We start from the raw sequence: 23,854 nt of genomic DNA, 5'->3' as shown, positions 1-23,854 counted from the left end.
GCACTTGGGCTGGCCTAGTGGCCACCCTAAGTCACCATCACCACGCAGGACGAGGAGAAGGTGTCAGTCACATCTTCTAGAGGCAACGATCTACAACGGCGTCCTGAGCACGTGAGCCAGTCTCCACGTCCGCATGACTGTGTTTTTAGGCAGGAGTAGGCAGCTTCTCAGGCCAATGAGAGTAGCAGCGCTGGAAAGCTCTCATGAAACATCTGGGGGAAAGGCACTTTGGCAACTCGGAACCCACTGTTGTGACAGGTGAGTCTCATGCCTGCAGAAGCTTCCTGTCCTGAGGCCCCCAAAGACTCGGCCACAGGGGCCTGAAGTCCATGCTGCTGGGCTGTCGGCAAGAACCACTGGGATTGAGGAGGGGCAGGCACGGTGGGTGCTGGACAGGCAGCCTCCGAGACGGCCCCCATTCACCTCCTGCTGAACGCTAGGCAGTCCCCTTCCACATGGTACCGAGGCTGCCCTGTGTTGCGGCCCATACAGTCCAGCAGAGGTGACAATGCTGTGACTTCAAAAGCTATGTCATAAAAGACACCACGCGCTTGGATCACTCAGACTGGGGGGAAGCTGCCATGTTGTGGGGACACTCAAACAGCCCTACGAAGTGACCCACATGGAGAGAAATGAAGCCCCTGGCCACCAGCCAGCACCAACTTTTCAGCCACCTTGGGAATGGCTCTTTAGCCGAGTCAAGCCTTCGGGTGACCGTAACCCCAGCCAACATCACAACTGCAATCTCGAGAGAGATCCTGAGCCACAACTACCCAACCAGGGACACCTGGGAGGCTCAGTAGGTTAAACGTCCGACTTCGGCTCAGGTCATGACCCCACGGTTCGTGAGTTTGAGCCCTGTGTTTGGGCTCTGCACCGACAGCTTGGAACCTGGAGCCTGCTTTGGATTCTGTGTCTCCCTCTCTCTCTCTCTGCCCCTCCCCAGTTTCTGCTCTCTTTCTCAAAAATAAATAAATAAACGTTAAAAAAAAAAAACGAGGGACACCTGGGTGGCTCAGCTGGTTAACCGTCCAACTTCGGCTCAGGTCACCATCTCGCAGTTTATGAGTTCGAGCCCCATGTCCGGCTCTGTGCTGACAGCTCAGAGCCTAGAGCCTCCTTCGGATTCTGTGTCTCCCCCTCTCTCTGCCCCTCCCATGCTCATGCTCTGTCTCTCCCTGCCTCTCGATAATAAATAAACGTTAAAAATTTTTTAAAAACTCACCCAGTTAAGCCACTCCTGGATTCTTGACACATATGAACTATGTAAAATAATAAATGTTTACTGTTGTGTTAAGCTGCTAAATTTGGGCATTATTTGTTACACAGCAGTGGATAACTGATAAAGAGCAGATCCAGCTGACCCTAGGAGAGCCAGAAACTGTCTTGAGAAGAAAAGATGGCTTTATTAAGATTTCTCCCTCCTTGCTTCTCATTCCCTTCTTCAAAGTACTTTTACATAAGAAAGTGATGTGTTGATGAATAAAGAGAGAGTCTACGGACTTGGATTTGTGTCCTGGCTTTGCCCTTGCACTCTGTCCGCCTCAGTTTCTCCACCTGTAGAACTGAAGAGCCTAAGCATAACCTGTCAGCTCTGAAATCATAGAGTCTCCTAGTGGTTAAAACCACAAGTTCTGAGTCAGGAAGGCTGGTTGTGAACCCTGGCTCTGCCACTTGCTTGCTGTGTGACTCAGACTAATTACTTCTATGAGCCTCAGTCTTACCTTCTGTAAAGTGGGCTTAATAATCTCTACCTCACAGCATTGTTCCAAAAGTCCAATAAAACAATACACATAAACTACTTCGTACACAGTAAGTGCTTAATAAGTGGTGGTTACCACTACCAGTAATGAGATAGTGTGACCAGTACAATTATTTCCACGTATAGCCAAGATACAGAAGGATCAGAAAGGTTGGAGGACTTTATCAGTCTAGAGCAGGCCCAGGTATAGGGTGTTTTTTTAAAAGCTCCCCAGGTGATTCGTTGAGAAGCTCTGCCCTAGAGAAACTTCCAGACACACACCAAAAGCTCATATAAGAACTTCACTGACATGTTGCTTGTAATAGAAAAGGACTGGTGGGTAAAAACAAGAGGCCATATATGGATGTAATAAGTAACAAATTCAAGACAGTGATTATCTCTCGGAGTGAAGGAAGGGAAGGTGATATGGGAGAGAGTGCCCCGGGGCTTCAGTACGTTGGTAATATAATATGATATTTCTTAAACTGGTGGGGGGGGGTGCGGGGAGGCACCCAGGGACCCATTTTACTACCTATGCCTTCTAGATGTCTGAAATATTTCATGATTTAAAAATAGATGTGCATAGGGGCGCCTGGGTGGCGCAGTCGGTTAAGCGTCCGACTTCAGCCAGGTCAAGATCTCGCGGTCCGTGAGTTCGAGCCCCGCGTCAGGCTCTGAGCTGACGGCTCAGAGCCTGGAGCCTGTTTCCGATTCTGTGTCTCCCTCTCTCTCTGCCCCTCCCCCGTTCATGCTCTGTCTCTCTCTGTCCCAAAAATAAATAAAAAACGTTGAAAAAAAAATTTAAAAAAATAAAAAAATAAAAAATAAAAATAGATGTGCATAAAAAATATCTAGTACAATTGTGCACAGGATTCTTTTTGTCTTATTGTTTATTTGTGCCTTCTATTATATCTGTGATCCCATTATGCTTTTAGGAAATAAAGTAGTTGTGATAACATTGTAAAGTGACAGACAGTAACTACACTCTTCATGGTGAGCACTGCGTGATGTACAGAATTGTCAAGTCACTGTGTTGTACACCCAAACGAACATATTGTATGTCAGCCACACTTCAATTAAAAAAAAAATTAAGTAGGTAGTTGGTTATTTGGGTTATTTAATGAGAAAAGGAAACAGTTATGGTTTAATTTTTTGAAAGTAAGAAACATCACTTCCCCAAGTGATTTGCTCTGAAAACAATACTTCTTTGCATGTCTGAGATCATCCTGAATCCCAAGCATGAGCCATCAGCCCAAGGACACCTATCCCAAACCCTGTCTCCTGTGGATGCCCCCTGGACCCCACTGGGTATGCAAACTGAGGACATCAGTAGTCAGGGAAAAGGGTTGCTGGGGGCCTCTTCTGCAGCAGCTCTAAGTTAGAAGGAGAGAGAAAAAAAAAATCCAAGCAGGCTGGGAAATGAGAAGAACCTGGGAGTTGGGAGAGAGAGAACCAGTCTGGTGTATTTTCTTTTAAATGAAGTTGAGTCATTCTGGAGCCATCAATGCAATATATAGCCTCGAGTTGGGGAGTTTTGTGTTTCCTAAGCAATAGAATCCGATTCAGCCAGCAAGAAGCGCTTGACTGCTGTTTCTTAAAGATGCATAAGGGTTTGTTTTGTTTTGCTTTGTTTTGCATAATGGACACATTTCCAAGCAGCCACTTTCCAGGTTCTTTGTCAAGTGTCAAGGTAAGCTCTTAGAAAACTCCTGCGTGGGCCACGAGGAAGCCATTTCCACCCAATATAGAATGCTTAAGGTGGAGAAAGCTGACTTTTCAATCTTGCTTCAGGGACCATATTTTGTGCATTCAACACAGCTGAATGCAGACAAAGTCAAGAAAATTGAGTGTGATCTCCTGACAAAGATTGAACGGGGGACGTGATGTTTGGTGAACTACTGTCCCCTGGTGGTCACCGACAGTGGCGCAGTCATTTGCTGAGCAGGCATTTGTGATGTTACTTCCTGGGTTCCCAGCCACCGTCTCCCGCCCATTTTAAACGCCTAAAACAGGGATTACAGTCTGGCAGCCCTGCATGGCCAGTGGGCAGAGATGCCAACTGTTAAAAAATCTGGAGAGTTTGCTTCGAGATCTAGGCCTGACATTTCTTGTGAAAAATCAGAAAATCTGTCAACTCTTAGACACAGTACATTTTTCACACAGTAAAGGGAGGCTAGAGCAGATTAGCTGTTACCCACCTTGGATAAGGCAGGTACGCTCACCTTCTCCACACTCCCCACCTCCCTCTACTGTCTCAGGCCCAGGCAGTTTCACTCCTTGATGGTTCTTTTTTTTTTTTTTTTTTTTCAACGTTTTTTATTTATTTTTGGGACAGAGAGAGACAGAGCATGAACGGGGGAGGGGCAGAGAGAGAGGGAGACACAGAATCGGAAACAGGCTCCAGGCTCCGAGCCATCAGCCCAGAGCCTGACGCGGGGCTCGAACTCACGGACCGCGAGATCGTGACCTGGCTGAAGTCGGACGCTTAACCGACTGCGCCACCCAGGCGCCCCGATTTTTTTTGTTTCTTAAAAACACCATGGTTTGTCCTGTTTTAGATATCTCTTATTTGAGTCAACAAAATCTCCTGAGCATTTGCTATGTGCCGTTCTCCATGCCAAGGGCCGGGAGCTGGGGGAATAGGGGAAGAGTTACCAGATATAAGCAGAAGCGCAGCCAGCGAGGGCCAAAGCTGTTTGGTCCCTCACCTTGCAATGCCCCGCACCCCCCCCCCCCCCCCCCCCCCACGCCCCTATGGTATCTTTCATGACAGCACACCTCTGGCCTGGGTTGGGACACTTCCTTTGTGCTGTAGGTCAGTGGCTTCCCTCAACTGGATCAGGCTGAGACCTAAGAAAGGACATGGAGTCACTCCCCCGTGGTTGGAGCAGCCTACAGCTCTGACAGTTTCTTCTGTGAATAACAAAAACAGCAAGGACTTGTGTCTTGTCTAGGAATAACTGCAACAGCGGATACTCACCAAACGTCAGCTTTGTGCCAGACATGTAGGATCTCACTTCGCCCTCACATAAAACTCTATGAAGTACTGTCATCACACTGTCCCCATTTTACTGAAAAGCAAACGGAACCGGTGAGATAGACCAAGTCACTTGCTGAATGTAACTCAGTTTGCAAGAGGGCAGAGCTGGGACTGGAACCCCGGGCTGTGTGGCTTCCAGTGGAAACGCCCACAACCACTGCCTGATAGTGGCTCCCAAGGGGAATGTGTGTCATGGAAAAGGTCAGATCTTGAAGAGTCTGGCCTGCAAATCCTGAACTTGGGGCCAAAGGCGAGGCAGTTTGTCTCCATTTTACAAATGGAAAAACTGAAGCTCGGAATAACTTGCCGAAGGTCTCACAGAGCGGAGGTGACAAAGTCTGAACTTCAGCCGGGGTCCCTCTGGCTCCAGTCTATAGGCTAACATCTTAATGCTTAGCATTTCTGGGCACGTCCTGGGTGTTTAATTTCAATATTTGTGAACTAAGACGGAAGTTTCAGCTCTCTGCTTCAAGGAAAAATCTCTATCTCCCTGGAAGCTAAATAAACCAGCCAGCTCCTTCTCGAGCGGATGCCAAGTTAAAAACTCAGGGAGGAAAAGGAAAAGAGGTCAGAAACGACGGCAACCCTGGTACAGCGTCGTGGCTAAGAACAAGGGGCTGTGACGGCAGACTAACAAGGTGGAGAGCACCCTCATTTCACACCTAAGGAAAAGGAGGCCCAGGAGAAGGGCCTCAGGACGTGGAGAGGGAAGCACAGCACTCCGGGGCTGGCGGAATTACCAGTTTCCGACCGCGGCATCTATCATACCCGCAGATCTCCGCGCCCGCGCGGGTTTTCCACGCGCTACTCCCGCCTCTCGCCCGGGCACCGCCCCGCCTGTTGCTTATTGGCCGCTGCGGCCACGAGACCAACACAGGAGCCGGCCAATGGGAGTGGCCCACGGCGCATCTTTCCCGGGGAAGCAGGAGCTGACGCGAAAACCCGGAAGTACGAGGGGCGGACAGGTTGGGGAGGCCAATCCGCCACGACGAGGATGGCGAACCACCCAATGGCGAGGCGAGGCGCCGGGGGCGGGGCCAGGAGCCGGCGGCGGAGCAGGGCCTGGGAGCCGGCGGCTGCGGGGCCTCCGAGCGTCTGAAGTCGGCTGCAGGGTCGGAAGCCGCGCGCGGTAGGAGGGGGAGAGCCCAAGGGGCTCGGAAAGAGCCAGCTGGGCAGGGGGCGGCGGGGGAGTGAGTCCTGGGCGGGGTTCAGAGGGACTGTAGCCCAGCCCCTCTGGGCGTCAGTTTCCCCCTTCCTAGGGTAGTGAGGGGTGAGATTCGCATCTCCTGCCTCCCCTGCGCAGACCCGCGTCCCTGGCGAACTCCAGCCCTTGCCGTGTATCCCGTCCCTCCGGGAGCCGCACAAAGCACCTGGATGAAGCAGTGACTCACACCCTCCTCTAAACCCCTACAGCACGCCAAGCGTACCCTCGTTAGGGCGCAGACCAAGCCATTTCAGATGTTATCAACGAGCCAGCTTCCCCATTAGACTCTAAGCCCTGAGCGATCACAAACCTCATCAGTCATTTCTGGGTCTTGGAGGCCCAGCACCAGAAGCAGGCCGGAATAGGGGTACACGGGCCCTGGTTGAGAATAAGGTAGAGGTTAAGACCTGGGCACTCTTCCTAGATGCACTGAGGATTCATTCTTCATGCTTCTGTTTACTCCCATGGCCTTCTAGAAACTGACTTGCTGATTTAGTTTCCTTTGTAAAATGGAGCTAAGGGTAGCTTTCCTTCATAAGGTGTTGAAGAGTAAGTGAGATAATGCACGGCTACCCCGCAGCCCAGTGCTCAGTACACCATAGTTGCCCAATAAATGCTTATTGTCAGCATAATGGTGCTTGCATACCTGACCCCTCCACCTCCACTGCCAGCCCCAAGCACATGCCCACTGTCCCGATGGAGGGTGAGGAGTGGGTCACCCACTGTGGCCCACGGCTGGAGGTTTTGAGATGCTTGGACTGCCTAAGCTCTAGGTGAGATCGTTGCTGGGCAGGCCAGGAAAGGAAGGCCAGAGAGGGGAGAGCAGCACTGTGGCTAATACCAGGATGAGGGCATGAAGAGGCAGTAAATCAGGCCACAAAAATAGTTGTGTGGATCAGACACTAGCCCCCAGAACTGCCTTGGCCAATCTTGATGTGTGGCCACAGAGATTTGTGGTCAAGGGAGGTTGGGGGAGAGTTCCTGAATTCAAGTCCCAAGGCTGTCACTTACTCACTGGGTGACTTGGGGCAAGGGGCTTCATCTCTGAGCCTGTTTCCTCATCTGGAGAAGTGGGAGGACGATAGATAGCATCTGCTCCTGTTGGAGACTGGTAGAGAGAGTATGCATGAGGTCCTTGGTACTTAGCATGGGGCCTGGCACACAGTAAGCGCTCAATAAATGTTGAGTGCGGTAGCATTACTGCTCAGAGTCCCAACGGCCTGGAAGTGGCACCAGTCTTTCGGGCTGGCCCCTCCCCGTTTATAAGCACTTCCTGCCTTGCCTCAATCCCCCTGGTCATAGTGAAATAAGAGGTGTGGGAGCCTCCAAGCCCCAGCTGAAGTCAGCAACATATCTTGCGTGTGTCCCCTTCCCCCACTTCATCTCCTACAACTCTTGGTCCCCTGCAGATCCTGCTCTGAGGCAACGGAGTATGTCCAGGGGGCCTGCCCCTCCGTCCAGATGACACTCATGCCGATGGCTTCAGTGATGGCAGTGACCGAACCGAAGTGGGTCTCCGTCTGGGGCCGCTTCCTGTGGGTGATGCTGCTGAGCATGGTGTTGGGGTCCCTGCTGGCGCTGCTGCTGCCCCTGGGGCCCATCGAAGAGCAGTGTCTGACCGTGCTCAAAGGCTTCTACCTGCTCAGGAGCAAGCTGGACAGGGTGCAGCATGCCGTCACCAAGTGTACCAGCCCGTCTACGGAGCTCAGTGTCACCTCCAGCGATGCGGCACTGCTGGCGGTCAGGACCAAGGCCTCTCCAGGTAAGACAGACTGGCCAGCTCTCCTCAACACTTGCTAATTTCATAGACATTTACAGTGCATACTGGGTCGTGTGTGCAGGACACAGGGCCACTATGGGGAACAAGTCTACCCTGAGCTCCCGGCTCAGACAAGCTGACAAATGACTGCCGCACGGCATCACCAGCCTGGTGATGGGGAAGGAGGGGAGCACACCAGGAAGGCTCCCTGGAGGGGAGGCCTGAGCTGAGACCCCAGTGTAAATAGGAAAATGACCGAAAGGAAAAGGCATGAGGGGAAAGTGCACCAGGCAGAGACCCGGAGGGTGAGAGGGCTTGGGCATCCAAGGAAAAGAAGCCAAGTATGTGTTAATGACCCTCAGCAGTGGGTGGAGGGCTGGTGAGGGAGGGCTAGAGCTAGAGAAGTTTCTACCCCCGCGCTGTCCTCTGTGGTGCAGTTAGGAGGCTGAGCATCCCTGGTCTCTACCCGCTGGATGCCAGTAGCACCCTCACGCCCTTAACTGTGACACCCCACCATGTCTCAGACGCTGCTGGATGTCCTCTAAAGGACAAAATCACCCCTGCTTGAGAATCACTGGGTTAAAAGATGTAAAGAACAGATCAGGGGTGGGGAAGCCCCCAGGGCCTGACACCGGGGCGTGGGGGAGGGGGGGTGGGAATGCTGTTCACAGCCTAGGCCTGAAGGGACAGGAGCAGGGATCAGCATCATCAGGACTGATCCAGGACAGCAGGGAGCTGAGAAGATCATACAGGAGGGCCACCTGACAGGAGTTGTGGCCACAGCCACTCACTTCGGCCCTCAGAAAGCTGGGGCTGGGGAGTCCGGGTGATACCTCCCAGGGTGGAGGCTGTGGCTCTGGGGACACACACACACCAGGTGTGGGGCACAAACACATCCACACACACAGAGAGTGCTGGGACGAGCCCCCTGAAGCACCGGCACAGGGGACAGCGCCCCTGAACATCCCGTGCCCTCCCTACCCATGCTTCTTTGGCTCTCTTCTAGCTGGGAAGTTGGAAGCCAAAGCAGCTCTGAACCAAGCCCTGGAAATGAAACGCCAAGGCAAGCGAGAGAAAGCCCACAAGCTCTTCTTGCACGCCCTCCAAATGGACCCAGACTTCGCAGATGCGCTCAATGAGTTCGGCATCTTTTCCGAAGAGGACAAGGACATCGTCCAGGCCGATTACTTGTACGCCAGAGCGTTGACCATCTCGCCCTACCACGAGAAAGCACTGGTCAACCGGGACCGGACACTGCCGCTGGTGGAGGAGATCGACCAGAGGTATTTCAGCATCATCGACAGCAAAGTGAAGAAGGTCATGTCCATCCCCAAGGGCAACTCCGCGCTGCGCAGGGTCATGGAGGAAACCTACTACCATCACATCTACCACACCGTCGCGATCGAGGGCAACACCCTCACCCTTTCGGAAATCAGGCACATCCTCGAGACCCGCTATGCCGTGCCAGGGAAAAGCCTGGAGGAGCAGAACGAGGTCATCGGCATGCACGCAGCGATGACGTACATCAACACAACGCTGGTTTCCCGCATCGGCTCTGTGGCCATCAGCGACGTGCTGGAGATCCATAGGCGGGTGCTGGGTTACGTGGATCCAGTGGAAGCTGGCAGGTTTCGGACGACACAGGTCCTGGTGGGACATCACATCCCCCCCCATCCTCAAGACGTGGAAAAGCAGATGGAGGAGTTCATCCAGTGGCTCAACTCTGAGGACGCCATGAACCTGCACCCGGTGGAGTTTGCGGCCCTGGCCCATTATAAACTGGTTTACATCCACCCTTTCATCGACGGCAACGGAAGGACCTCGCGCCTGCTCATGAACCTCATCCTGATGCAGGCGGGCTACCCCCCCATCACCATCCGCAAGGAGCAGAGGTCCGAGTACTACCACGTACTGGAAGTCGCCAACGAAGGCGACGTGAGGCCGTTCATCCGCTTCATCGCCAAGTGTACGGAGACCACCCTGGACACCCTGCTCTTTGCCACAACCGAGTACCCGGTGGCCCTGCCAGAGGCCACGCCCAACCATTCCGGGTTTAAGGAGACTCTGCCCGTGAGGCCCTAACCCTTGGTGCCAAGGGATGACCCAGTGGGAAGCAACACTTAGCGTTTCTAGAAACCTAGCCGTCTCCCAAAGCAAAAGGAGACCGATTAGGAACTTAAGCGTTCTTTACCTCCAAATGTTTTCGTTAAAAAAGCGACAAAACTAAATTATTAAGCCCTGTCTTTAAGGTAACTTATAACTCAGCCCAAGTTATTTATTTTCTTCTTTTGAGCTAGTAAATGTTGTGTGGCGTCCGCTGTCCGTGGTGGTGGCCCCAGTAGGCGCTGGGGCGCACCGGTGCACTTTGTGTGACCAGAACACGGGTTCTGGAGCAGAATTTGCACTCGGGTCGGGAGAGGCCGGGAGTGTGGAACGAGGTCTAGGGCCCCAGGAGTAACTCCTCCAAGTGTTTCTGTGAAACTGGCTGAGAGGTGCTGGGACTTCACCTGGGAGGTCAGCACTCTTGTTGGTGCGAACCCGGTCCCGGTTCTGAGAAATAATGGAAAGCTTTCTTTCTGAGAGAGTTTTGCTCCCCTACAAAGAGATGAGCGTTGTGACTAATTCTCACTAGTAGGGCAGACTTTTGAGATACAAAATAAAAAATGTTGACAACATCTCTGTGAGATACCTTGCTTATTTCAAGGAAGTCTTTGAGTCCTAGGTGGCTTGCGAACGCGAGTCGCAGAGGCTGGTTTTTTTTCCCTGTCAAGACTCTTTTTCTAATTAAGAATAGCCGAGCGGCCAGCTTGGTCTTCTCTGTGTCTGAATGTTTCTCACACTTCATTTGCAGCAACTCGGACCAGATGTTTTAGCCTCAAAGTTCTGAGTTCGTCACTCGACTGGGTCATACCGCAAGTCAGGTATTGTGCACGTGGCCAAGTCTGACTCTGAGTGTAACATCTTGTGTAGGCGGACATTCAAGAATACATCTGAGAAAACAGATGCCACGTATGAACACCAAATGTGCATTTTTGGTAACGAACTGGAGTGTCTCCCGAACCCAGGGAAAACCCTTAGCCATAGTCCGATGTGTCTCTCTTGTGCAGTTTGATCCACGTACTCACCTGACCCCCACCTCCCGCAGCCAGGGTACAGCAAGGTGTCCAGCATTCCCTCGGGGAAGCACAAGAGACTGCCTTGCAGTGGCCTTATTTTTCTAGGAACTTGTAAAATGATCAAATGTACCACACGGCCAAGTTTCCGCGTCGTCATTCTACGGAAGAAGGTTCTCTATCGATAATAAATGGCAGAGGCGACAATGTGACCGCTGCTGTGCTCCTCGGAGTCAAAAGGGCCACGGGTCCCCCTCCCAGTGACGGAGCACGGGACATCTCACACCGTAGTGCACTCTGTCAGGGTCCAAATGATGGTGAATACATACAAAGTGTGGTCTCTGGCTTGAGAAGTCACACTCTGACGGTAAGGAGGTCACTATTCTGAAGTAGCAGGTGTCTGTATACCTCTTTAACTGTGTAATTAGCACAGAGTAGCTTTCTGAAGGATTAAGAAAAATGTCTCAAGTGGCCCCGAGTGATATTCAAACCTCTATAAAAAATCTTTGCGTATTTGCACGTTGCCGTAAGGTAGCTCTTCAGCCTAACTCTTCTTGATGTTACAGGCACACCAAGGAAGCCTGACGGCAGCGCTCTGTACTATAGAGGAGCGTGCGCTTTAGTTCTGTTGCGAAGGATGTTATTTTAACAGATGACTGACTCTAGTAAAGTATTTTACGACAGAAAGGCCCGAGACTCGGCTGTCTTATCCAAGAGCTGTTCCCGTTTGTTACGAGGATGAAGGAGGAATTCTTGCAGAACGTGAAGTCCTATTTAGATTATCGTGGCAGAAAATAGATCCCAGACGGTAATTTCAATGGGAAAATGGGACAGAACCCTTTGGGTTAGCCACCTACCTGTGCCGGCAGGGAGAAGTCACCGACCTGTCACTGACACTCCCAACTGCGTGCCATTTCGTGCTCCTGTTTGCCAACAGTTCTTCGTTTCCTGGGGAAAACACATAGACCCACTCACATGTTCCCGACAGTCCGTTTCTAGAGCCGTCAACACCCTGAGCTCCAGCCTGAAGAGGTTCGACTCTGTGATGGGCCTGTGTTGACAGGCGAGAGCACAAAGTGAGGGCAGAAGGCTGCCCCCATCAAGAAAACAGAACAGTAAGACGGGAAGCCGCGAGAGTAAAGCCACATTAACCTGGATCAGGAAGGGAATATTCGTGGCTCCTCGGCAGCCGTCCCTGAGCATCCCCAGTCCCCTCACCCAGCGAGCAGGCTTCTGCAGGAGGGTGAGTGGCCATATTCCAAAGAGCACAGGAGGAACCAGGGTCACAGCACACGTTCTTCTGGCTGCTTCCAGCAGCCACTACTTGAATTTAATTCAGAAGTAACACCTGACAAAAAATGTTTTGTGCCAAAGAGAAAGACAAGGTAGAGGGGAACCTTCAGATTAAAAGCCTTGGGAGGTTTATCAACCGATCCTAACTTACTGGGGTGGAGGGCGGGGGAATACATTTACAGAACAGGAAACTGGCAATATGGATAGCCGAGGACACGAAGGCATGACTGCTCATGTTTCTAGGGATGATGACAATACTGTGACCTTTAGGTCTTTATCTCTTTGAGGCAGGTGCTACGCCGTTACTGGGGGAGTTCTGTGATGTCCGTAACAGGGAGGAGGGGGTGGGGGCAGAAATGAAGGCCGATGCACTAGATGGGAAATGCTGAGGCTCAGTGACAGGCACATAAGTACTTCCTTCTGCTCTTCTGTCTGTGCTTTTGTATAATGCTTACAGTTTTCCGTGAAAGACGTAGTAAAGCCTGATGCACAGAGACTTAAAAAACCAGAGAAGTGGGTTGATTTCCATCACACATGAAAGCATTTCCTGATTTCTTCCCCCAGAGTGTCTTTACAAAGTCTGTTTCCCTATCGGACTGACAATGCTGCTTTTAAAGCAATAAATATTTGATAGAAGCGGAGAGGTAAAAAAAAAAAAAAAAAAAAAAAAAGCTTAAAAGCTGCAGTGCCAACATGCTGCAAAGTAAAGTTTAAAACTGAAGACCCATCACAACGGAAAGGATTTAAATCAAAGGGACAACAGGATTGGACTTACAAAAGTTCTTATTCACACGTGTGTTAGGTAACACCAAGTGCACCCATCTCAAAACACGTCCGGGTTTGAATGAACATCTGAGTACCATTCAGCAAGAAGTTTTTAAGAGAACTTCAGTTTAATAAACAAAGCTAAGTGGGAAGAATTTAAGTTTGCACTTGACATGGCATTTAAACAAAACCAAAGGGCTGAAACGCAATGTTTAGACAAAGGATACAGTTCACTCAACACTAGGCAAAGAAAATGGTCCACGGCAGGTGGCACACAGAACTCCCGGACAAAACAAATGTCACAAAGACTCGGCTTTTAGGAAACATAAAACAATGGGTGGATGTGTCATTTACAAATACATAATATAAAAACGCGCACAGCCCCCTTGAACAAAAATCCATCAATTTTTTTTTAGGTGACTTCCCCTATCCCCCCCACCACCCCTTTACTAAAATAGGCCATTCTGGTGAATTACTAGCATCTGCCATTTTGTCTTTTAAAATGAAAAGAGTGACGGGCACGTGTGCTGTGCAAGATGTAAGAGAAGTGTCTTATAAAAGGGGGCCAGAGCTGGCCGAAAACATTTGGACAGGTGGGTCTCAAAACGGTGTTTGAGTTTCACTTCTGTTTCTCACTCCATAAGACACAAAAATATTTTAGGAAACGACACCCTGGGCCCAACCACGGAGTGATCATTTTCCTCCTATTGCCCTCAATATGAGGGAGCGCTTCAAGCCTCTTTCCTTGGACACCCTCATCTCTTTCTGTCTAACCCAGAGGAAAATGTGCAAGAGGGGTGCTGCCCCGGGCCGCTCCATACCCAGAGTACCGCTGGGTGCCGGGTGGTCTTCCTGGCCAGCATGAAGTAAGGCATTTCCCTTCTCCACAGTCCCATTCACTTTCTCAGAAGCAACTTGGCAAAATCGGCATTGGACATCTTGGGTGCCTCGGTGGCCGCTGAGGTGGTGACCGCTGGCCGCGGGGCGGGGCCGTTCTCAGCCTGAGCGGCCGGGGCGCCCGGGCGCTGCAGGGCACGAGGCAGCAGGGAGAGCTGGGTTCTTCCCTTCCCCCGCCTGGAAGAGCAAACACCGAATGTATCCTTTCCAAGCAACAATTCACGGCCCCTCATTGATTTGGGAAAAGAAGCCAGGATGGTCTTAAATCACCCAAAGCTAAACGGTGAAGACTGTACTTTCAAGGGTCATTTCTGTAGTCTGTTACGAGACAAGTTTCTCTCAATGCACAGAGCACAAAGTTAAGAGGTGAAGAGTAAAAACCAGAAAGGTAGGGATGATCCCCGTTCTCCCTGACTCTGAACTGGCGAAAACCAGTTTAACAATCTGCCCCTTCCACAATTTTGGCAAAGACCAACCCTGTGCAATACAGTCACAAGCAGGGCGGATCAAAATGCTGTCATCCTTCGGACCTCACCAACTAACGTCACAATTTTGCCGTCTCATTCCTACCGGCTGAAAACCTCGCTCTTAGAGGATTATAGCTGGGGCTACAGGTCACCCCGGCAAGCTTCTGAATCCACACGTATGCACCCTACTGCCAAAGGAGGCTTTAAAATAACCGCCGCCTAGAAACCGACTGCCCTCAAATAAATCACGTGTATAAACTGTGAACACCAGGAAGGGCTCCGCTCCCCGGCTCACGCGCCGTGCGGACCTGCTCCGGGCACCCTGCTCTGCTGAGCCACGGTGAGCGTCCCCAGCACGGCAGGCCCTGGCTCTCTGCCCAAGCACGCACGACTAGCGGGAAACCAGCTAGCGGTGCCGGCCAGGACGGAGTCTGCGCCGGGTGGCACGCAAGCACTTACGCTCCGTAAATCTGCCGCGGCACCAAGGCACCACCTGGCGCTCTCCTTGCTTCTGGCTTCTCTGGAACCTTCCTCTGAGGGGGATTGCTGATGGCCACTTTGATGACATTCTCTTTGACGGTCATGCCATCCATCTTCAGTACGGCCTGCGACGCCTGAGATTCACTTTCATACTCCACATAAGCCAGGCCCTGAAAGAGGCGGAGCCGGAGCCGTCAGGTCAGGTGCTGCGCAGCCAGACACGACTTCCTCCCTCAGTTCTGGAAGCCGGTACCGGGCAGGCACCCCGTCATCGGGTTCCCTCCCCCCACCGCCACCGTCCTTTGTCTACAGATTTATTCGCTGGCCCTACTCTTCCTCTGTTTCTGCCACCGACTGTAACTTCAGATCATCTTTGTGAGGTTGGTACACCTCATGCTTGCTCCAGCAAAAAAAAAAGAAAAAAAAAAAAAGGAAAGAAAAAAAAGATAAGAATAACGAAGGAAAGAAACGGACAGACGGACCAGTATAAATCCAGCAAAAACGAATGGATGAGGCGGCTGGACACGGGATGAGCCCTCATGTCTGCACCTCGGCCCCTCCTTGCTTCATAGTCTTCAACTCTCCATCACCCCGGACGGCCGGGGGAACGAGAGGTCATCCAAACACGTGCCTGAACAACTACTCAGAATGTCGCACAAAAAGGATCTCGCAAGGCGCCCAGGGGGGCTAAGGGGAGGACGTGATGGGGTCTCGGGGAGGGACGGGAAGTGGTGGCTAGAGGCCTAGTGAAGGGGCCAGCCTGGGCAAGAGGGCGCTCGCTCCGGAAGAGGGCACCTCGCCCACACCTCACAACCAGGGGTCTGCGCTGAGGCCCCTGCTAATTCAGGGCAGGTTCCCCGCCACGGCTGATGCCCTATTCTTTTTAGCATAATTAGCTGGAAAAGAGCCAATCCGAGTCCAAATGCAAGTAGAACCAAGTGTCCTATCATTCTGTCAACCTGTCGTTTCTCAGCAGACAAACCAGAAACCCACTCAGAACTTAACAGCCTGAACAGATGGAGAACGAGGCTGGCCCGAGCCTTGGGAGGCTAACGCATCGCGCGCAGACACTGACCTTCGGTTTGCCCGCCCGGTTGGTAACCAGCCTGATGTCCTTCACGGTGCCATGAGCCTTACAGATCTCTTCCAGTTCCTCTTTAGTGCAGGAAAAAGGCAGGCCCGAGACAAACAGCTTGTGTTTCTCCAGGGCAGTGCTGTACCTGAACACCTACAGAAAGAAGGGAGGGAAACGAAGTCAAGCACCCACAGCCCCATCCAGCACACCACACCCTAGTGCATACCAGACTCAGCCCGGAGACGGGAGCCAACCCTGGGCGCTACAGATTGGTTTTTTTGTTTGTTTTGTTTTTTAATGTTTGTTATTTTTGAGTGAGAGAGCATGAGCAGAGGAGGGGCAGAGAGCGAGGGAGACACAGAATCTGAGGCAGGCTCCAGGCTCCGAGCTGTCAGCACAGAAACTGATGTGGGGCTCGAACCCATGAACAGCCGCATCGTGACCTGAGACAAAGTCTGACGCTTAACCCACTGAGCCCCCCAGGCGCCCCCGGGTGCTGTGAATTGTTAATGGCACCACTCCAAGCAAGTCACTTTAACTTCCTCCTCCAGAACATGGCAAGAATGGAAGCCGCTGATCTCCTAGTGTGGGCAAGGAGCCGACAAGGCAGTATGTTAAATACCTCACATGGCCCCCTCCTCCCCCCTGCCCCCTCTCCACTGCTAAATTCAGCGGCAAGCAGCCATTGTTACGGTTCCTAATGTTCTCATCACGTGTCAACCAGCGCGGGCTCGAAGAAACCGAGCCAGGAGTCAGGCCTGAGCTACCCAGCTCAGAACAGACCCCGGTTAACGCGGCAGTTACCAGACTACAGATACCGCACGTGGACGCTAAATGTTAGCGGCTCCAGGAGAAAAGCATTCACTCTGTCCGCAGCAACCCAACACGGGCGTCGTGTTGCACAGACCCACCTTGAAATCGGGATTTTTGCTCTTATCCACACAGGGGGAAACAAACATCGGCCTCCCTTCTACGTTCTTCCGGTCTAACTCCAGCGCCTGCAGGGCGGACTTCTCCTCTTTAAACTCCACGTAGCAATAGCCTCGGAAATCGCCCCGGTTGCTGAAGATGGGCCGGATCTCCGCCACCTCCCCACAGGCCTCAAAGAGCGGCCGGAGCTGCACGTCCGGCTCACTCATGCTGTAGGGCAGGTTGCTGACGAAGACGGTGATGCTGTCCTTGCTGCTGTCGTGGGGCACCTTGGGCACGTCCCTCTTCAGGGCGGCCGCCCTCTCCTTCTGCTTTGAGGGGGGGTCCACGTCCACGGGCACACTTTTCCCCAAGAGTCCCGCTTCCGGCTCTCGGTCCTGTGCTTCTCCAGCTGAGGGAGTGCTGTCCTCAACCTTTCTGCGTTTGGAAGGCTGCTCTACAGGTTGAAGGAAGCAAAGTAGCAACGATTAAGATTTCTTCTCTTCAGCGAGCTGTTCCCCGTAAGTGCTCTTGCGGGGAAAGTTCTCCTCCCACCACAAACGGCTGGTCTGTGGCAGCTGCCCAGGACACACTCTCTGGACCTGGGCCATACCACACCCTCTGTCAAGTCTTGCTTGACCCATTCAACTTGTCCCCCCACTCTCTGGGCCTCAGTTACATTCAGGTAAGTGGACTAAATCAGGTGATCACTTAAGTCCTCATCACCCACTCTTTTTTCTTCCTAATTTTTTTTTATTTTTGAGAGAGTGTGTGTATCAGCGGGGGAGGGGCAGAGAGAGAGAGAGGGAGACAGAATCCGAAGCAGGCTCCAGGCTCTGAGCTGTCAGCACAGAGCCCGACGCGGGGCTCGAACTCACACACCACGAGATCATGACCTGAGCTGAAGGCGATGCTTAACTGACTGAGCCACCCAGGCGTCCCCCATCGTCCACTCTTAATTATACAGTTGATCCTTGAACAACACGGTTTTGAACTGCGCAGGTGCACTTACACGTGGACTTTTCTGATAAATACCATTCAGCATGGCAATGTACTTTCTCTTCTGGTTTTTGCAATTACGTTTTTTCTGTAGCCTCATTATAAGCATACAGTATAGAACATACGTGACGCACAAAATATGTGTTAGTCAATTGCTGACATCATCCCGGGAAGGCTCCCAGTCAACGGTAGGCTAGCAGTAGTTAAGTTTGGGGGGAATCAAAAGTTACACGCGGATTTCTGACTGTGCGGGAGGTCGGCACCCCTAACCCTCAAGGTTCAAGAGTCACCTGCATCAAAGGGCAGGGGATCTCCAACTTCAGGTGGCAAATGCTCTAGTACCCCTTTTGCTGGGGCAGCAACGGAGGGACGGGGCCGGGAGACTTGAATTTAAACAAGCCCCTTGGGTGACTCTGCAGTACGGGCTCCACATCTACACAGCACTGCAGTCCCTAAACTGTTCACTGCTGTCTCGTGTCCTTCAGCAGAGTTTAACAACATTCCACTCCAACCCATCTGCCCCACTGCCTCCAGAGGAACGGTCCTGGAAGCCAATTGGCACTGGCCCCACTTCCAGACCTTTCCATCAACTCCCCACTGCCTTCCTAATGAAGTCTAACCATTGCACGCTGCATTCAAGAGCGGCCCTGAGTGGGCAGGCCGGCCAGCTCCTCCGGCCTCGCCTCCCCCAGCCTCCCCTATGCCAGCACACCGCCCCCAGCACGCATCGGGGCTCAAACCCAGCTACCTGCCACTCAGAGAAAATGCCAGGCTCGTCTGTGCCTCGTGCCTCGCTGTCAGTGGCACTGTTTGCTTTACCTTTCCCTTCCTTTGCACTTGACAGCGACCCCTCCCGCCTCCAGATGCCGAGATGCGTGAAGTCTTTCCTGCAGACAGCTGACCCGCCAGTGGCCCTTTGGCCTCCGCCATTGATCCACACCGTGCTCTCCCACGATCCTGACTACCCACCACTACAGTCACGTCACATCTGCCTTTCCTGCTAAACCTGGAGCCCTAGGACTGTGAGCTACCCATACATGGTCATTCTGAAGGCCCCAAAAAGGTGCATAAGCAAAAGGTCGTTCAATTGGATGATGGCTCCGTTACTATTTCCCTCTGGTTGACACCATTGTACTAGGAAAACGTATGGCGTCCCTTAATGTCTAGAGACAATGCTTTTACCTTGACTGACGCTGCTGAAATAAACCTGACCCACACCTGCCCAGCCCTGGAATGGCAGGGGCAAGAGAAACACTGGCTGAAGACTCTACCAAGTCAGAACCATTTGGCAGGCCGAACAAGGCAGGTGCCCGCGCAGGCTGGGGCTGCGGTGCGGGATGCTGGAGCCTGAGAGGATGAGGGGCAGGGGCAGCTGGGGTGTGGGAGCCCGAGTGGGTGAGGGGGGTTCCACACAGCAGGCAGGCGGAGGGGGGACGATGGTACAGTGGAGGGAGTGGAGGCCGGGAAGACAGGCTGAGGTGGCTGCAGGGCAGGGAATGGCACACGGCGTGGAGCCCGAGCAGGGGGAAGTCACGCACGTGGACGGTGGAGAGGGACAGGAAGGGTGATGGGGCACCATGCGAGCAACTTATTCTCACGTGGCTTAAGACAAAAGTTCTCTGGATGTTTTTCATAACTTCACTGGAACTTGGAGATGCTCCCAAGTAGCATTTCCAGAAAGCTTTACCTTCTTCATCATCGCCCCACTCTTTCTCATCATCCTCTTCTGCTTTGCGCTTGTCTGCGCCTCTGGTCTTTTTCTTCTTTTTTAACGCTTTCTTCTCAGCCCGGGCCCTCTTCCGCTGTTCTGCCTTTTCTTCTTCTTGCTGGGCGAGCGCCGCTTCCTTCTCCGCAACCTGGGAAGTTGGGAACACGGACGCATCACTAAAATGCAGCGACTGCGGGAACTCTACGGACCCGTGGGGAGTGGCGAGGAAAGGGGACTTGGGAGTGGAAATTCACTACCCCAGGGAGAGGAGAGGTCGCCAGGAGGAGGAGGAGGGTGTCCTCACAACTTTCCCGGCCAGGGCTTATCCAGGATTCTTAGGGTTCTGTGTCTCAAGTCTACAGGATGCTCTGCAGTGTCCCCAGGAATTACTCACCAAAAGGAAGAAACACATTGTAAAACCGGGGCTCTCATTAACTGGGACAGGTTCAAGTTCCAATCACCGGGCTACGTGGGGCTCCATTCTATCTCTTTCAACTATAGCCCAATAACTTTTAGGTCCCAAATCCCCCCCCCACTACATACTTATTGCTGGGGCTCAAATTTTGAGCCAATCCAAGAAAATGATACAAGATAGGCTTCAATGCGGATTCAAGTGTTTCACTAATTAATATTCTCTGAGCAAACGATACTTAAGACCTCAAAGGTTTTGACAAGAAATATCCATACAAAACACAGTCGAAACAGCTAGCAGAGGTTCTAGGACTTCAAATAAGCATCATCACCTTAATTCTCTGCTCATTAACACGAGCTAATCGAGTTTCGGTTTTCTGAACAGCTATATCCCAATCTTCTAGAGTACCTTGACAGAAAGAGAAGCAAACTTTAACTTTTTTGCATTTGCAAGGATGCAACAGTATAAAATTTTCCTAATTTCCCCGCACCTCTACCAGAGATCTCTCCCATCAGACAATAAAAACCGGAGAGTCAGCTCCCCATTTTAGGACTTCCTTATGGCAGGCTTGAGCCTTTCAGAATGTGAATAGTCCTCCCAGATATGTCTAAAACATCCCTTTTCTTTTAGAAGAGACTTGAAAACCAGAATACGATCTATTATGGGCTCTCCACGGCAAAGATTAAGAAGACATTCTAATGTAACGGGTACAAGGCATTTACACGAAGATGAAGGATTTTAAGAGCTGCTCAAATGATAAATGTTAGGGTGTTTTTTATTTGCTTTTGTTGCTTCCGTGTTTTGTTTCCAGTTCCGAGGGGTTCGTACCCCAAATCTAGATCAACACCCATAGATAAATGCAATTTCCTACTGAGAACTTAATACAGAGGCTCTCAGCTAGGACAAGGGACGCACACCCCACCGAGGGCCATGTTCAGCCCTTTGCCCCTCAACAGGCCTTTCGTGTGCGTGACATTGTGCTAGAGCAGGGACTCTGAACTGCGAGCTGACTCCCCAGGGAACAAGTCTGGAGATGTCTCTGTCATGACCGGGGGTGACGGAGGAGTGCTGCCGGTACCTAGTGAGCAGACAGGGCTGCTTTGCCCACCGCAAAGAATGAAGAGAACCCTGTGCCAGGGTGCATCACAGAGAGCCCTCCTTGTACCCAGAGACTCTCAGAAGAGGGGCGAGAGGATGTGGACTCACTGGCGAGTGCCATCAACGCTCTAATCACTGAGTGCCATGTGAGCGGCTGTACCCGTACACAGTCTGTCCTCAGACTATAGTCTTGAGACCAAACGGCAAATGGGACAGACTCCAAGCCAGAAGCCGAGAGCGGAGGGGCCCCACCTTCTGTCCTCTCCATGGTGAGCAACACTTCACAGACGTGCTCGGGGTAGTCACTGGTGCACTGGACGGCCCGGTGCAGAGCCTTCCTACAGTGCTGGGTGTCACCGTGTGCCCTAGGACAGAAAACAAACCGTGGCTGCCACCAGGACACAAAGCAGCAGGCACAGAGAAGGAGAGGCCGTGTTCTCACAGGCAGCGACACAAGATCAGAAGCTCTGCGACAACTCTAGCTTCTGAGGAGGCTCTAGCTTCCAGAACTGTCCACAGCTCTTTGCACCACTCTGCTTCTAATACTTTCTCCTTTCTCCTCCAGTCAAAAGCTAAGGCTTTCTTCTAAGCCACTCTTGCCTTTAGCAACCAGATGCTGCTGGAAAATGCACCTGGGGCAGTAGTCTGCGACCAGGTGACCCGCCTTTACAGCACTGGCATATGCAACACAGGTGGGAGACCTAAGAATGCCACATAACTTGATCAAGTCCTTAGAGAAACTCTAGAATGCTGTCCTACCCAAGGGAAGAATCACTGATCCAGCAGACTGCCAGATTTCATGCCCAGAGTCCCATCTTTTGGTAACTGCTGTTACTAAGAGAATACTGTTTATTGTGATTAGCAGTGGAAAGACTGCTCATCCCAATAAACAATATTCTCTTAGTAACAGCAGCTATGAAACACTACGTTCCCATTTCTATTTTTTAAAAACTTACAAACATATGTAAATATTATAAATACGTATTAGGACGCTAAAAAATAAAAAATTAGAGCGGCGGTTCTCCGAGTACGATCCACGTCACCCCAGAGGGTCTCTGAGACCCTTTCAGGGAGGGGATCTGCAAAGTCAAAACTACTTTCGTTGTTACTGAACACGAACTGACTTTTTCACTGTGCTGACATTTGCACTGACGGTGCAAAAGCTACGGTGGCCCTTGGCACAAATCAAGGCAGCACAGTTTTCACATCCTGCGGGACAAAAGGAGATGTGCACACATAAGGTGCTTTTTCTGCACACCCGAGTACGACGGTTGTCCCAAAGAAGAGATCCTTTTGTTTAGGGGGCAAGCTGAACTAGTTTGTTTTCTCAGGAAATAACATTTTTACTTGAGAAAAGAGCTGAGCGACAAAACCTATGGTTATGGAGACCTGAGAATCCGGCAGACATTTCTGAAAATTAATGAAGTGGGTTCGTCACTTCAAGGAAAACCACGAACTGTATCTGTTGCCATGTTAACAGCGCAACTTTCGAGTGAAAATCCCGATTTAGGAAAATCCGTATCTGCCACTTTGAGGCTGACAGGTTCCACCGCAACAGACTTTTCTAAGATCACCGCGGACGTGAACGAAGCGATACCTTTTAAAATACCCTATTATGAAATGTGTCGATACTGTGTAGAGCTGCATGACTCAGTGATCGAGTATTTTCCACGTGAACAATGCAGGTCACAGAACCGTGCACATTTGGTAAAAGGTCCGTTCAAAGTACAAAACAGACCAATGGATATTAGCGTAAGAGTCTCAGAAATCCAATGATACGGTTTCAGGTGCCACATCGCAACTATTAAGAAACTGCTTGCTGGGGCGCCTGGGTGGCTCGGTCGGCTAAGCGTCTCACTTCGGCTCAGGTCATGATCTCAAAACTCATGAGTCTGAGCCCCGCATCAGGCTCTCTGCTGTCAGTGTGGAGCCCGCTTCAGTTCCTGTCTCCCTCTCTCTCGTGCTTTTTCTCTGTCTCAAAAATAAATAGAAACATCTAAATAAACTTTTTAAAGAAACTACTACTTGCCGAATCTTGCTCTAGTATGAAAGAATATCCATACTTATCTGAAAAGCTTATTAAAATACCCTTCTCTCTTCTAGCCTCCTATCTGCGTGAAGCCAAATTTTCTTCATATTCTTCAATGCAAATTCACAATACAGCAAATGCAAAATCCAGCAATCTTCTAACCCAAACTAATGATACTCGCAAAAATACAAAACCATGCCACTTTTCTAAGTTATTTCGGGGTTTGGAAAATAATCATTTTTCATAAATAATATATTCTTTATGTTAAACATAATGAATTTATTATCGTGACAATAAAATTATGTTTCAATCTTTCACTTTCTAATACAGTGATACTGATACTTAGGAAGATGTATCAATGTTTCTAATGTGGTCCATTAAATACACAGAACTCACATAAACAAAAGCTGTTCAGGGTTCTCGAACTTTAAGAGTGTAAAGGATCCTAACCAAAAAAATCTGAGAACTGCTGGTCTAGAGGAATATTCAACAAGCTTTTTTTTTTTTAAATGGTTAGTTATTTTTAGATAGCACATGTGTGCATAGGGGAGAGCCAGAGAGAGAGGGAGGGAGAGGGAGAGGGAGAGGGGGAGGGGGAGAGGGAGAGAGGGAGAGAAGGAGAGGGAGAGGGAGAGAGGGAGAGGGAGAGAAGGAGAGGGAGAGAAGGAGAGGGAGAGGGGGAGAGGGAGAGGGAGAGAAGGAGAGGGAGAGGGAGAGAAGGAGAGGGAGAGGGAGAGGGAGAGAAGGAGAGGGAGAGGGGGAGAGGGAGAGGGAGAGGGAGAGGGAGAGAAGGAGAGGGAGAGAAGGAGAGGGAGAGAAGGAGAGGGAGAGAAGGAGAGGGAGAGGGAGAGAATATCCCAAGCAG

The 23,854-nt window shown here is 51.2% G+C and overlaps 2 protein-coding genes, 1 long non-coding RNA gene and 1 pseudogene across 4 annotated transcripts in view; 2 read left to right on the top strand and 2 right to left on the bottom strand.

The window, feature by feature from the left end:
* Window positions 1-4,260: 4,260 nt before the first annotated feature.
* LOC125914073 (uncharacterized) lies at window positions 4,261-6,599 on the bottom strand. Its single transcript, XR_007455194.1, has 4 exons — window positions 6,296-6,599; window positions 4,722-4,812; window positions 4,520-4,591; window positions 4,261-4,372 (listed from the first exon to the last, which is right to left on the bottom strand). It is a non-coding gene; the product is annotated as an uncharacterized LOC125914073 (long non-coding RNA).
* FICD (FIC domain protein adenylyltransferase) lies at window positions 5,756-10,421 on the top strand. Its single transcript, XM_049619207.1, has 3 exons — window positions 5,756-5,910; window positions 7,395-7,747; window positions 8,751-10,421. Exons 2-3 carry the CDS (start codon window positions 7,447-7,449, stop codon window positions 9,824-9,826), a joined length of 1,377 nt encoding a protein of 458 aa, XP_049475164.1. The 5' UTR covers window positions 5,756-5,910; window positions 7,395-7,446; the 3' UTR covers window positions 9,827-10,421.
* Window positions 10,422-10,550: 129 nt separating this feature from the next.
* Window positions 10,551-23,854, bottom strand: part of SART3 (spliceosome associated factor 3, U4/U6 recycling protein) — a 38,830-nt gene continuing 25,526 nt past the window's right edge. For both annotated transcript variants that reach the window (XM_049619198.1, XM_049619199.1), the window contains exons 13-19: window positions 21,213-21,325; window positions 20,194-20,270; window positions 19,430-19,598; window positions 16,746-17,200; window positions 15,835-15,987; window positions 14,739-14,929; window positions 10,551-13,989 (exon numbers count right to left, since the gene is read on the bottom strand). In XM_049619198.1, coding sequence (XP_049475155.1) covers window positions 13,812-13,989; window positions 14,739-14,929; window positions 15,835-15,987; window positions 16,746-17,200; window positions 19,430-19,598; window positions 20,194-20,270; window positions 21,213-21,325 — 1,336 coding nt within the window. In that variant the 3' untranslated portion in view covers window positions 10,551-13,811. The remainder of the gene's footprint in view (window positions 13,990-14,738; window positions 14,930-15,834; window positions 15,988-16,745; window positions 17,201-19,429; window positions 19,599-20,193; window positions 20,271-21,212; window positions 21,326-23,854) is intronic.
* LOC125914973 (uncharacterized) lies at window positions 14,099-14,232 on the top strand (annotated as a pseudogene).

The sequence above is a fragment of the Panthera uncia genome (assembly GCF_023721935.1).
Source record: "Panthera uncia isolate 11264 chromosome D3 unlocalized genomic scaffold, Puncia_PCG_1.0 HiC_scaffold_8, whole genome shotgun sequence".
Lineage (NCBI taxonomy): Eukaryota > Metazoa > Chordata > Mammalia > Carnivora > Felidae > Panthera > Panthera uncia.
This window is presented reverse-complemented; position numbering and strand designations above follow the sequence as displayed.